Raw genomic sequence first — 13,957 nt, 5'->3', positions numbered from 1 at the left:
GAGATATATGTTTTTGCATGTGTATATACAATTTTCTCTCGCTTTATACAAAACAGAAACACAATTTATACACTTATGTGTATAAAGCGAAAGTGGCGAGCGAGAATGGAAGAGTAGCGAGCGAGATTTTTGGGAGAGAGGCGACTGACAAACTTTCGCTAACGTTTGCTATGGAGCACAACTAAATCAAACCATAGTTACTCCATTTATTTTAGGTTATTAGTTTGCTATTATATACAATTATCCCTTTTTTTATTCAAATAGTATTTTTGTTCGACTTATATTTATATTTGATAATTAACTAAGTATATCAATATATTTTCCTTTTTAATTCTTAATTTTAAATTTCAATAATTTTAATGAGTGCATATCGTTTTTAAATATTGGTAAATTTATTTTTATAGTTTATCTTTATTTATGCTACTTTTCATATGTAATATGATAAGAAATTTAATTTATTTCATTGGGAAAAGAATTTATGTGTATAAATATCAGGGTGATCCATCTTTTATAAGTATAATTTTTTGAAATTAATTAGTTCATCAATAAAGCTTATTTAATTCTAATAATAGAGCGTAAGAAGATTGCTGTATGCCTCATTTTCTTAATTTATTGTGTTTTTGCACTTTTTTATGATATAAAAAATAAGAACGTTATAAGTTTTAGTTCTTACAATCACTCATGGATAAATTTTTACATGAAACATTAGACTTAAATTAATGATTAATTTATTTCATAGTCATAATTATTTTTATTTGATTACAATACTGAAAGTAGATGTTTCTTTTTATTTATTCAAGCTAAACATTAAAAGATAATTTATTACTTATTTTTTAAATTTATATATATAATTAACTATAGTTATTTCTTAAAATCCAAAACTTTGAATTTATAATATTCAAAGATTGACATAGTTATTATTCTATTACTTATATATAAAAAAATATATCATTAACAAGTAAAAGTAAAAAGAGGAAATATTTCTTAGATTCATCTGAAGTGTCCTTTGACTCTTTGTAGAAAAAAAAAAGGAAAAATAATTATAGAAACAAGATTGTAAGATATAAAATATAAAAAAAGGAAAATAAATATGTGAACAAGCTTAGTTAGAGAATTACAAAAAGTCAAATTAAGAAGACAATTTTGTCTTTAGTGAAGGTAAATAAGTACTTAAATCTTATTTAAGTGCATTAATTTGATTGAGAATAGAAAAAAAAGTAATTTACTGTTCAATTTTTATTTATTTATTTCTGACTTTTGAATTTCAAATCTAAAAGAATGGATAACAACTCACTCGATCAACATATTCTTGACGAAGAGGTACAACAATAACAAAATTATTGATTATTGTTTTGGTAGAACTTCATAGTTTTGAGTGAAATACTATATTGTGTATTTAAAGATACATTTGTATAAATAATTTATTAACATTCTTTTTTTGACAAATTTAAAATTGTAGCTCGATGTTTTTAGAACTTTTTAAATGATTTTTCTTGTGAAACGCATTTATTTTTTGGTGTGTAGCTTGTTGACATCGAAAAATCGAAAAAAAGTAGGATCTTTGAGCATCTTGAGAATGAGGTATGTTGATTTTTTTCGTGTGTTACGCTTTTTATATTTTAATTTTTTTAGTGAAAATTTTGATCATGTAACGATGGTGAAGAGGGCCAAGGGAATGTATAGTTATACAACTTTGTATTTATGCATGATAACAAAGTTTGCTAGAATAAATAATTATTGCTACAAGGTAGGGAGAAATAAAAAGATTTTTGTTTTGAAGAAACCCAAAGAAGAAAGTTTATTAAGTATTTTTTATATAATATAAATATTCAAATAAAAATAACAAAAAAAGGTATTGATTATATCAATTATATGTAAAGATATTTGTATTTAAATATTAATTATATGTAAAGATATTGATAATATATCTAAAGATAAATTAACAGTATAATTTTTTTGTCCATTGTCAGTAAATAGTACCTAATCCCTCAAAATATCTTCGATTAACATGTAGATAAAAAATTTTAAAATTAAAAATTGTTTTTTTTTTTTAATTTTATGCGATACACATTACGTTTTATATACAGGTTATGGACGGTGAATTCGAAAAAGTGGATGAATTGGAACTAAACCAAATATATCAATCCTTTGAGAGCGAGGTATGTTTAATGGCATCAATACTTATTAGTGTAAAATTATACTATTTATATATAATTAAAATTATAGCATCAATACTTATTAGTGTAAAATTATACTATTTATATATAATTAAAATTATTTCTGTATAGGTTCTTAGAAACCAATAAAATGCATGTAAGTGCACTCATTCAATCACTTGAGGATGAATATACCAATGATGTTGCACAATATCTTACTATAATTTATCTGAAATCTCTGCTCGTTTAAATTATAACGCTTGAATTTTTTAAAAATAATGATGCATGTTCAATATGAATCTATCGATATTTTAAAGAGTCCAAGCAACAAAAACATGTTTTCACTAGTTGGTGTGCTTTTTTTAGGGTATGGTTAATTAATAGCGAATTTCGAGACGTTTACTTGACATTGATATAAAATAATATATATGAACCTGTTTCTTTGATATGCATAGCGTTAGATGTTATCAGACAAAATTGAATGTTAATACTTGCTTCTTGTGACCTAGTTGATCCATGGTTTATGTTTCATCTTTCGTTTGTTTCGAGAAGTGATCTATTGATCAATACTAATGCTTTCTTCTCTCTTAATTCTTTTTCGATACATTGTTCATAGATTAACAATAATATATCTGAACTCTATTAATTGTCTCTGTCATTCTAGGAGTCTTTTCTTTTTTTACGTATACATATCTATTCATTTGATAGAATCCACTAATTTATATAAATAGCTATAGTAAAAATATGCGAATGCTGAATTTATACAATCGGTAGCAGAATCATACAAATTCTGAATTTATATAATCAGGAATCAAATTATACAGATTTCAAAAATTTATTCAATCAGGGACCGAATATATACAACTTTTGAATTTATTAAATTAGAAAACTGAATAACAAAAGCTTCCTACAATAATTTGTATTTTGAAAAACTTTTTTTATACTTATTGATTTAATATAAATATAGAGTTAAGAAACGTAATTAGTACATACTAGTTATTTTTTAATCATATCTCAAATTTGATCAATACAATGAATGAGTTCCTAAAAAGGCAAAGTAATTATTACTACTTACTACTAATTTCTCAATGCCAAATATAGTTAAATTATCATTTGCTTCTTAAAGAATATGTATAATTGACTTTCATTTGACAAAAAAAGGAAAAATAATTATGTAAATGAGGTTGAGATAAATGACATTTAAAAAAGGAAAAAATAGTTATGGGAACAAGCTAAAGAGTTGAAAATAAGTATTCGTTTCTATTTAAGTGTTTTAGTTTGATACATGAAAAAAAAAGCAAGCCAGTCACTACTCAAATTTTATTTTCTCTAAGATTTTTGGGTTTCGAGTTTACAATAATGGATGGCAAACCACCCAATCAAAATTTTCTTGACGGAGAGGTAATCAACAACATTTTCGATAAAACTCAATAATTTTAAGTTAAATGTTGTATTTATATTTAATAATTTTATTAAAATCCGAAGCTTCTTGATTTTTTTTTTCATAATTCTTCTTTTAATACATATTCACATTTTGTGTGCAGCTTGTGGACATCGAGACATTGAAAAATAGTTGGATTATTCAGCATCTTGAGGATGAGGTAAATATATTTTTTTAAAAATTTATAGTAAGTTATTGTATTATAAAATTGAATTTTATAAGATCGACATTTATTTTGATATAGAAAAAGTAGTATTTTGTAAGATTTCGAACTTTTAAACTCAAAATTATAACTCAACGTCTAATTATTTCTAGAACTTTCTACTATGATTCTTCTTGTGATACATCAGATTATGGAGGATGAGTTTGAGAAAGTCGATAAATTGGCATTTAACCAATTATGTCAGTCCTTCGAGAACGAGGTATGTGTAATAACATCGATATTTATTGATGTAAAATTATACTGTTTATATATGATAAAAATTTATTTTTGTGTAGATTCTCGAAAGCAATAAAATGCATATACTTACACTCATTCAATCACTCGAGGATGAGGTATTGCACTTTTTAGTACCTTATTATATTACTGTAACAAAAATAACTTTTAGCAGCATTAAATATTGACATTAATAAAGAGTGCTAAAGTCTTTACAGACATTAGTTAAGTGTCATTAGAGCCAATGTCGCTAAAGGCTTTAGGGACATATATTAAGAGTGACAATTGCTGCTAAAAAAAATACATATTTAGCGGCAATTAAGAATTAATTGTTGCTAATGATTGTTTTTGTTGTAGTGACTCGTTTAAATTATGTTGCTTGGACTCTTCAAAAAATAACGCTGCATTTATGTCTGATGCATTTTTGAAGAGATCAAACAACATATGATCGGTTTTTTTTTTCACTCTTTTGGGGTGCTTTTTGCAGGGTATGGTTAATAGCCAATTTCGATCCGTTTACTTGTTGATGAAGAAGGAAAAACCTCCTTCCTTCTTCCGGAATTCAGTTTTTATTTTTTTCCGGGATGCTCTCTCTGTTATAAAGAACCTGATTTTGACTCTGTATGTGTTTTTCATTATTTTTTTACAAGTCAATTTGGTCTTCGTTTTGATTAATATGATTGTTGGATATGACTTGTTTTACTTTTCAGTAAGTCATCATCATCGTCATCATCATCAGCATCGTCATCATCTGTTGTGGATTTCGATCTCTTAAATATGCATTGTCTCCAGCTGAAAGGAAGTTCATCATGGTGAGTTGTTGTTTCTTTTAAGGTAGCGATAAGAATTTTTCTTTAAGTTTCCTATGAATTTTCATACTCCATCCGTTTTAAAAAGATTTTAGTTTTACACGTGTCATATTAAAGGTCACAAGATCAAAGGGCAATTATGTACCTTTGACTTAATAGGACCACAAGATTCAAAAGTATTCTTTGTACTCTTAAACTCCGTGTTAAGTCAAACCAAGTCATTCTTTGTGAAAACGGAGGGAGTACTAATTCCTTGAAAACATTACAACAAAAACAACTTTAGCGGCATTAATAAGAAGTGCTAAAGTCTTTACCGGCATTAGTTAAGTGTCATTAGAACCAATATCGCTAAAAACTTTAGGGACATATACAAAGAGCGTTAATTGCTGCTAATAATCATTTTTGATGTAGTGAAAATTCCCATGTAATTATTCACAGTTTTCTTATAGTGAATTCAGATTTAATTGTTCAATTTCTTTTGTGCAGTATTGGAGCATGTACTATTATGAATGAATGCTCTAATTTCATTGAAGCAATTGATAAGAAGTCTAAGAATGAGTATGATTCTTTCTACATTAACTCAATATTTAATTTATCTGCATCTTGATATGTAATATTTTTTATTTGAAATCAATTTTTATAGATCAAAGATCTTAGTTTTGTTGTGTTGGTATTTTGTGTAGGTGTTTGCAAGCAGTAAAAAACCTGAACAAAGCATATCGTGAACTTCATATCAAATTTAGAAGTTTTATGAAGGTACTATAATACCATGCCTATATCTATATGTCTACGTTCTTTAATTTCAATTAGTAATCTTAACGTTTTCTCTCGTTGAAGTGTGTGATCATCAAAAAATATAAGTTATGTTATATAGAAAGCACAAAGCAATAACATATTCAGTATAATCTCGGTCCACGGGTGAGGTATGTACCTAGGGAGGATGAGGTATACAAAGAGTCAAAGACCGTACTGATCATCCTTGAGAGGTAGAGAGGTGATTTTCGATAGACGACCCTCAGATCAAGAATAAAGAAAAGCAAGAGTGAAAAACAATGAAGAAAACGGTAAAAGAGCAAACGAGCGTAGATAGTTAAAGTAAATGAAGTAAATAGTAAAAATCGAAGGATAAGATAATGCTAGAATAAAAATAATAATACTAGTAAGAAAATCGATTGATCGATGTACTAGCCTCGAACCCCACTCTATCACAAGAAAGGGAAAAAAAAACTCTCGACTACTCTCCTACCCACTAACTGATAATCCTCGTTCTTCATGCTCTTCTATTTATGTTCGTATCCTCGATAAAATAAAAATATATGATGTCTGATCTAATTACCGTTCTTCAATATTTATTTATGTATTATGCTTAAAATGTATGTATTAAATGTCTACAAACATTGTTATTTGCATGCAAAATAAAGATGGAGAAGGAAATTGTGACAGCTGAGGAGAAAGCCCTTGGTCTCAAGTGATTCACTCATCCTTATGGACTGGTAATATTCTATAGTTTCCTCTTCTTTTTTTTTTAATCGAATATATAGATCTTGTTTATGAATTAACGAAAATATACATAAACTCTATTCAACAACATTTTACTTATTCGGAACTTAATTTGAAAGCCATATTTCTTATCAATAAAATATTAGTTTAATATTTTTTTTTCTTTTTATGTTTTGTGAATATAAAGGGCTTCAAGATTCAAGATGGGGAATCAATATGCATGGAGAATGGATCAATTTTAATCCTACAATTTCTGTTGGTAGAAAAACTATGTAAATATTAAATAATGTTGTTTCAACTTTTTGGTGATCATATAGGTTCATACAATATGTTTACTATAAAACAATTATACTATCTTTATTTATTTTGTCTTGTTTCTATTTTACTATCTTTTTTATGGTTGAAAAGTCCAGTTGATTTCTCAAATCGTCACTTAGATTTTTCAGACTGAAAGATCATAATAACCTAGATAATCGTTCATTCAATTATGAACATGCAAATGGTAATAATATCTATTTTCAAGGATATGATTGATGACCTAAAAAATCAATTCTCTCGATCGATCATAGGTATCATGAATCAACAAGGAAAACTAGGATCCTGAGTTTTTATAGTTGGATGATCGAAAAGCACCGGACCTTCACCACCACCTCCACCTCCAATCGTATCGTTGGTTGGATCATACGCGGTTGTTGAGTATTCCGGCTCACCGGTGGTGGTGTAGCCCTTTGCTCCGCCATGCCTAAGAAAGAAAAAAAGAAATATCAAATTCTTCATTTAAATAGTTCATATATAAATGAATACATTATTTTGAGACTATATTATTAATAATCTTATAAGATATAATATTATTTTACGTGAATCTATTTGACTAGACCGATAGTTACATAAAATCATATCGTTCCTAAATTTATTGCCAAACAACATTTTATGAAATGATATATATATAACTTAAACTCGTAATTTTTGTTATTTAATGTGTGTTTATGCATATAATACATATACCTAGTAGCATTTGCATTTTGGTCCTTTGCCTCTTTCTTGTTAAATTCTGCAGCTGTTTTCTTGTCATCTTTCTTCTCTCCACATGTCGAATTTCGAGCTTGTTATTAATGATTAAAACAAAAATTAGTCATTGATGCTTGTATCAGAATCGTAACGTTGAATATTTCTTAAAATGTAGGGGAGAAGTCATAAGTAGCTTTACGTTATGACCTAAATTTCAAAAACACACTTAAACTAAACTAAGGTCATGTTAAATTTTGAACTCATTTTATATACAATTTTAACTTGTGACTTCACGGAGTAGACGTGGATGAGAGACATTTGAATGTCAAGTAAGTGAAAAAGATATACAAAATTAAAAAAAAATGAATTCAGGGATATTTTAGTTAAGTCTAGGAAGGCACGTTTATCTTTTCCTTAATATATACAAATCTCTCTAAAACAAATATTAATATTGTATTAACATTCAAATTGTATTATAAGCATACTAATTAAGTAGATAGACGCATTAACTTGTAGTCAATTGATAGGCTATAACCTAATTAAATCATACACTTAAATTTTGAGTGCGAATATTATTTACACACTTCGAATTAATTGAAAGTATATTAGTTAAACACTTCAACTTACAAAATATCAATCAGATAACTTTCAAACTTCATGTCAGATAAACCTAGATTGTGCACGAAACGCTAAAGAAACATGTTAAAGTGTTTAGTTATTAGTTGAGTTCAAATAATGTATCTAGACATGTACTCTTGATGTTGATATATTTACTTGCTAGTTGAGGTGAAAATCAACATATTAAATATAATTCATATTTATAAATAAAATCGTGTTTGGAATACGGAGACTTTGATTAAATTTAGATCATACGCCTGAAGATCTATTCAGAAATGATACTTTCAACATAATTTTTATTCATATTTAAAGTTTAAATTTGAGATTTCTGAAATAAAAATGAAATAATTTCATCTTATTATGATTCAAATGTATTTTGAATAGGTTGAGATATACCTTGTTTAATAATATAATTTATTTTGATTCATATATTTGACACTCCTCTTTGTGTGCTTACAAGATTCCATATTTTTAACATAATGAACCAAATAAATCACAAGTATCAAATAATTCATGAAGTTCACTTTGTGCCAAATATCAGAGTGAACGAGAAAATGAAATCTCTTGCCATCTGACAAATTGAATAGAAGAAAATAATCTTTCCAAACCTCCGTAAAAACGAAAGATTCTTTATGAAAAGACTATAAAACTTGAAAAAAATATTTATAAGTGCCCTACAAAATAATTTCTCCCCAATCCCTAGATGGCATTAACGTGTTGATGATGTTCAACCAGAGTAGGCCCAAGTATGGATATTAGTTGACATCTCAATAGTAACTAACTCCTGCTAGCAACCTGGTTAGGATCGATTATATGAATCCTCTAACGATCTTCATAGTTAAGACTATCTCTATGCGGCTAGTCAATCGACTATAACCCTCCTCCTTTACTCGGGCTTGGGACCGAGTTTGCTAGAGACATATTGAAGTCATAAGGAGTTAACCTTATTGAGTGTTTACCTCTCACATAATGCGGTTTCACCACTATCGATTCATTGTAGTCTGATAACAAGTTAACCAAGCACATTTGGATAACTCGTTATCAGATAACTTGCTCCTCAAAACTCAGCGAAAACATGAGATCAGGGACATAACCTGAATCTAACAATTGGGCTGTCAATCCAGTCAAAACTTGCTGCAGATAACTTTCTTGAAGGGACATGATATTACATGCCGAGAATGTATACATTTTGTTCTGTAATTCAATCCAACTATGTCCAGTTTCCTTCTTTAACGCCTTCGCGTTTATCAGTTTCCTAATCTTAGCTGTTTCATCCCACATCTGTAACTCTGCGTAAATGTTAGATAATACAATGTAGGCTGAAGTATCATCAGGATCGATATCTAGAATCTTTTCAGCTGCATATTTCCCCAAGACAAAGTCTCTGTTAGCTTTGCAACCAGACAAGAGACAACGCCATACTACCTTATCCGGTTCCACTGAAAAGCTCTGTATGAAATGATAAGCTTCTTTTGTTTTTCCTTTGCGTGCGAAAAGACTGACTACACAAGCCAAGTGATCAGTCCTTGGAATGATTCCATGCACCTTAGTCATGCTAGTGAAATGGTGGAGTCCTTCGTCTAAAAGTCCAACGTGTCCACAGGCAGATAATACTCCAAGAAACGTAATGTCGTTAGGTTTAACCCCACTGCTCTGCATCATACCATAAATTTCCAAAGCTTCTTTCCCAAACCCATGCTGGGCGTATCCTACAACCATGGTGTTCCAAGATACCAAGTTTTTCGCGGGAAGGATGTCAAAAACTCTACGTGCATAACCAAGTCGTCCACATTTAGCATACATATCAATGAGGGCGCTGTCAACAACCACATTGGAATCCAATCTAGACTTCAGTACACGGCAATGGGTTTGCTTGCCCCATTCAATAGCTGGTAAATCTCCACAAATGCTCAAAATGCTAGAGTATGTGTATAGACTCGGTTCAAAACCTTCAAGTAACATTTCCCTGAGAAATCTCAAAGCTTCTTCATACCGACTTGAGCTCACACATCCAGCTATTAACGTATTCCAGCTAACAACATCTTGTTCTTTCATTTCTTGAAAGAGCTTTAATGATTCTTCAAACAAGTCACTTTTGGAGTAAAAGTCCAACAAAGCATTGCATACAAAACTAAACGAGTCAAATCCCATTTTCACAATCCGGCAATGAATCTGTTTTCCAACTCTAACTTCTTTTACATCAGCAAAAGCTCCAATAACAGATGAAAATGTTCTCTCGCTTGGTTTCAACCCCGAGGAAAGCAACTTACAGAAAAGTTCAATAGCCTCTCTTCCACTCCCTAACTGCACACAACCTCCAATAATCGCAGTCCAAGCATGCAACTCCGGTCCATCTGCCTCATCAAAAGCTTGACGTGCCAATTCTAATCGACCACATTTAGCGTAAAAATTAATCAAACCAGTCACCACAAACTGATCCATCCCCAAACTCAACTTCACAATCAAACCATGAATTTGCATCCCAAGTTGCAAACTTTTTACGACAGCACAAGCACCCAAAACACTCCCACAGAAAAACTCATTCACAATCACCCCTCCCCTCAACGACAACACGAACATGTTCAACCCTTCTCCATACTCACCACAATGAAAATAACAAGAAATCAAAGAAGCCCAAGTAACAGAATTAGGTTCCAAAATTCCATCAAAAACAATCCTAGCTGATATCAACAACCCACATTTCCCATAAAAATTAACCAAACAATTACTCACAAAACTATTTAACCTCTCCTCTGTTCTCAACATCCTTCCATGTAACTCCTTCCCTGTTCTTTCAGCTCCTAAACTACTACAAGCTGATAAAGCAGCTACATACGTATAACCATTTGGCCCAAACCCATCTTCAAGATTCATTGATCTAAAGCACCCCAAAGCCTTTTCATACATACCCAATTGAGTATAAGTGGAAATCAATGTTGTCCAAGAAATAATATTTCGTTCAGGCATTCTGTCGAACAGCTGTTGGGCATCATCAAATTGATTGAGTTTTAAGTACATCGTCAGCAAGTGATTGTTTGTAAAAATGTCAGCTTTTAGTGACCCAAGTTTGAGTAGCTGAGCATGGAGTGATTTGCCATTAAAGAGGGATTTTGAGCTTGTACATCCACGAATGAGTTGAATGAAGGACATGAAAGAACAGAGTAATAGTAATTAAAGTGAAATTAAAAATAAGATTTTGATAAATAAATTTTTAGGCTAAGATAATTTCTTCAAATTTGAGAGTATATGATATTTCTGATTTTTTTTTAAGTATAATATTTATTTTTTACTAGAGATGTTTGTTTTTGCATATAATATGTTTTGAAAACTCACAAATTGTGATTTTTTGAATATTTCTTTTAAATTTATTTATTTTCAAAACTAGTCTTCCCCTTTCATGAAAAATTGTGATTTTTACGAAGAGTTGCGACTTTTACGAAAAATTGTGATTTTTACGAAAAATTATGATTTTTATGAAGAGTTGCGACTTTGATGAAGAGTTGCAACTTTCGTGAAAAGTTGCGACTTTAATGAAGAATTGCGACTTTAATGAAGAATTGCAACTTTTATGAAATTTTGCGACTTTAATGAAGAGTTGCAATTTTTATGAAAAATTGTGACTTTTATGAAATGTTATGACCTTCACGAAGGGTTACAACTTTTCCAAATAGTTGTTATTTTTCTGATAAAGCACAATAAACATTTGTGCAGACTATCCTTTATTGTCTATAAATAGATAAATTTAATCTTAATTTATATATATTGAGATATCCCATCTTATCCCGCGTAATAAACGCTCCTAGCAAAATGAAAGAGGAAAGTCAAACTCATATTTACAAATTAAGAATGCTATTATCACATTGAGTTGGTACACTTACTGGCTAGCAACTAATCAAGTGGAAATTGTTTTTTCATTAATAATAATCTTTTTTTAAAAAATAACCATTTCAATTTTATTAATTTAATTGAACATCAATCCTAAGTGACGGTGTTTAACTGGACATATAATTATAAAAAAAAAACTTCAAATTTAAAATTATTTTATATATATATAGTAATTAGTAAGTGTTGAATGTCATCGTTGGGTTTTATATTTTGAATTTTCAGTTAAAATAATGTATTCAGCCGGTGATTAAGGATAAAATGAAAGATTTAAAGTTTATTTAGTTTCAAATATTAAAAGGTGTCATTCTAAAGGTCGGAGCCATGTTTTTACTGTATGCAGTTCAAAATATGAAAAAATAAACACAAACAGAAGCTAAGAGGCGCGCTTCAACATCTACTATATATACACAATATAATTTTAAGTATACATTAATAGTATACTTTTCTGTCGAAGAGGTTCAGACTCTATCTCTAGCTCCACCTTTCGTCATTCTTTTTGAAATCGACTAATACGCAATAGTGCTAACATAAAATTTAACCTTTATACTCATGAAGACATAGTAGGATGTAATCTGTGGAATTTATCAAAAGGTCATTAATTTAGCTCAAGAATACTTCAACATTAGTGTAGTTGGTAATATACATGCAATCATGTTTTGTATTTGTAACATAAGAATGGTTCCTTCAATTAATTTCTCAAACTATAAATACTTCAATATGTTCCTAAAGTTATATCCATCAAAACCATAGTGTCTTTTGAGTCTCAAAAAAATTAAAAAATGGATTCCAAAGGCATCAATCTTGCACTTTTTGTTTGCCTCATTTTATCATTTTCATCGTCTATTCTTGCTTATCGAACACCATATTGGCCATCGATTAAAGTAGGTTACTATCGATATACTTGCCCCTATGCAGAACACATTGTTCAACATGTCGTAAACAGAGCTGTCTCTCGTAATCCAGGCATTGCTGCTGGACTTATCAGGTTACATTTCCACGATTGCTTTGTCAGAGTACGTATGAATTTAATGCTTGCATTTTTCTTTTATTAATTTGATGATTACATTATGTTCTTATAACGGTTTAACCTGTCCTGTACTTTAATCAGGGGTGTGATGCATCCGTGTTATTGGATGGACCAAATTCCGAGAAGGAAGGTATTCCAAACAAGAACAGTTTACGAGGTTTTGAGGTGATTGATGCTGCAAAAGCTGCACTTGAGGCTGCATGTCCTGGAGTTGTTTCGTGTGCAGACATACTTGCATTTGCTGCTCGGGACAGTTCTTACAAAGTTGGGAGAATATACTATGATGTCCAAGCAGGACGTCGTGATGGTCGTGTTTCTATTGACTCTGAAACATTGACTAATCTTCCTTCTCCTTTCGTCAATGCCACCGAACTCATCAAGAGTTTTGCAAGCAAAGGTATGTCCGTTGATGAAATGGTGACTCTCTCTGGCGCGCATTCCATTGGCATTGCACATTGCGGTGTATTTGCTAGCCGTTTGTATCCTCAAAACAATCAACAAAGTCTTCCAATTGATCCTGAATACGCGGACTTCTTGAAGTCCATTTGTCCACCAGAAGCACTTACAAATGGGACGGGAGCTGCTAATCCCGCGAACCTTGATCCCCTGACACCAAACAGGTTGGATAACAGATATTACTTGGCTTTAAAGAGTCAAAAGGGACTTATGATTTCAGATCAGACGTTGATGGCAAACCCGACAACTTCTAGATTGGTGAACTACAATGCTAGATTTGGTTCCATTTGGTCAAGGAAGTTTGCAGCTGCAATGATTCACATGGGTACTATAGATGTCCTGACAGGTCGAAACGGAGAGATCAGAAGGAACTGTCATTTCGTCAACTAACATATTTATCATTTGCTTCATTATTTCAAATTCTCCATCCTATTCAAGGTGCAAGGATGGTTCAACGCGTGTCCAATCGTTATTCATTTGTTACTTCACATTGTTTGTTCAATTGAATTGTATTTCATTTTCCCCCAATGTTTGTCCAATTGATTGGAATTCTTTTTTTTCCCTTATGTTTGTTCAAGTAATTGACTTGATGACCTCTTTTTCTTCTATTATTGTATAAAT

At 30.4% G+C, this 13,957-nt stretch overlaps 2 protein-coding genes across 2 annotated transcripts; one reads left to right on the top strand and one right to left on the bottom strand.

The window, feature by feature from the left end:
• Positions 1 to 8,361: 8,361 nt before the first annotated feature.
• On the bottom strand, positions 8,362 to 11,302 carry LOC101247283 (pentatricopeptide repeat-containing protein At3g53360, mitochondrial-like). Its single transcript, XM_004250430.5, has one exon. It carries the CDS (start codon positions 11,116 to 11,118, stop codon positions 9,010 to 9,012), a length of 2,109 nt encoding a protein of 702 aa, XP_004250478.1. The 5' UTR covers positions 11,119 to 11,302; the 3' UTR covers positions 8,362 to 9,009.
• Positions 11,303 to 12,568: 1,266 nt separating this feature from the next.
• On the top strand, positions 12,569 to 13,929 carry LOC101248159 (peroxidase 5-like). The gene is made up of 2 exons (XM_004249937.5): positions 12,569 to 12,866; positions 12,962 to 13,929. Exons 1-2 carry the CDS (start codon positions 12,633 to 12,635, stop codon positions 13,724 to 13,726), a joined length of 999 nt encoding a protein of 332 aa, XP_004249985.1. The 5' UTR covers positions 12,569 to 12,632; the 3' UTR covers positions 13,727 to 13,929.
• Positions 13,930 to 13,957: the final 28 nt, after the last annotated feature.

Source organism: Solanum lycopersicum, chromosome 11, assembly GCF_036512215.1.
Source record: "Solanum lycopersicum chromosome 11, SLM_r2.1".
Classification (NCBI taxonomy): domain Eukaryota; kingdom Viridiplantae; phylum Streptophyta; class Magnoliopsida; order Solanales; family Solanaceae; genus Solanum; species Solanum lycopersicum.
Note: the sequence above shows the minus strand (reverse complement) of the source record. Positions and strands in the feature narration are given on the sequence as shown.

Bases quoted from the DNA above. Each gene is read 5' to 3' on its own strand.
- LOC101248159 (XM_004249937.5), top strand. From the start codon at position 12,633: ATGGATTCCAAAGGCATCAATCTTGCACTTTTTGTTTGCCTCATTTTA. The intron at 12,867-12,961 runs GTACGTATGAAT...TACTTTAATCAG, and splicing joins TCCACGATTGCTTTGTCAGA to GGGTGTGATGCATCCGTGTT.
- LOC101247283 (XM_004250430.5), bottom strand. From the start codon at position 11,118: ATGTCCTTCATTCAACTCATTCGTGGATGTACAAGCTCAAAATCCCTC.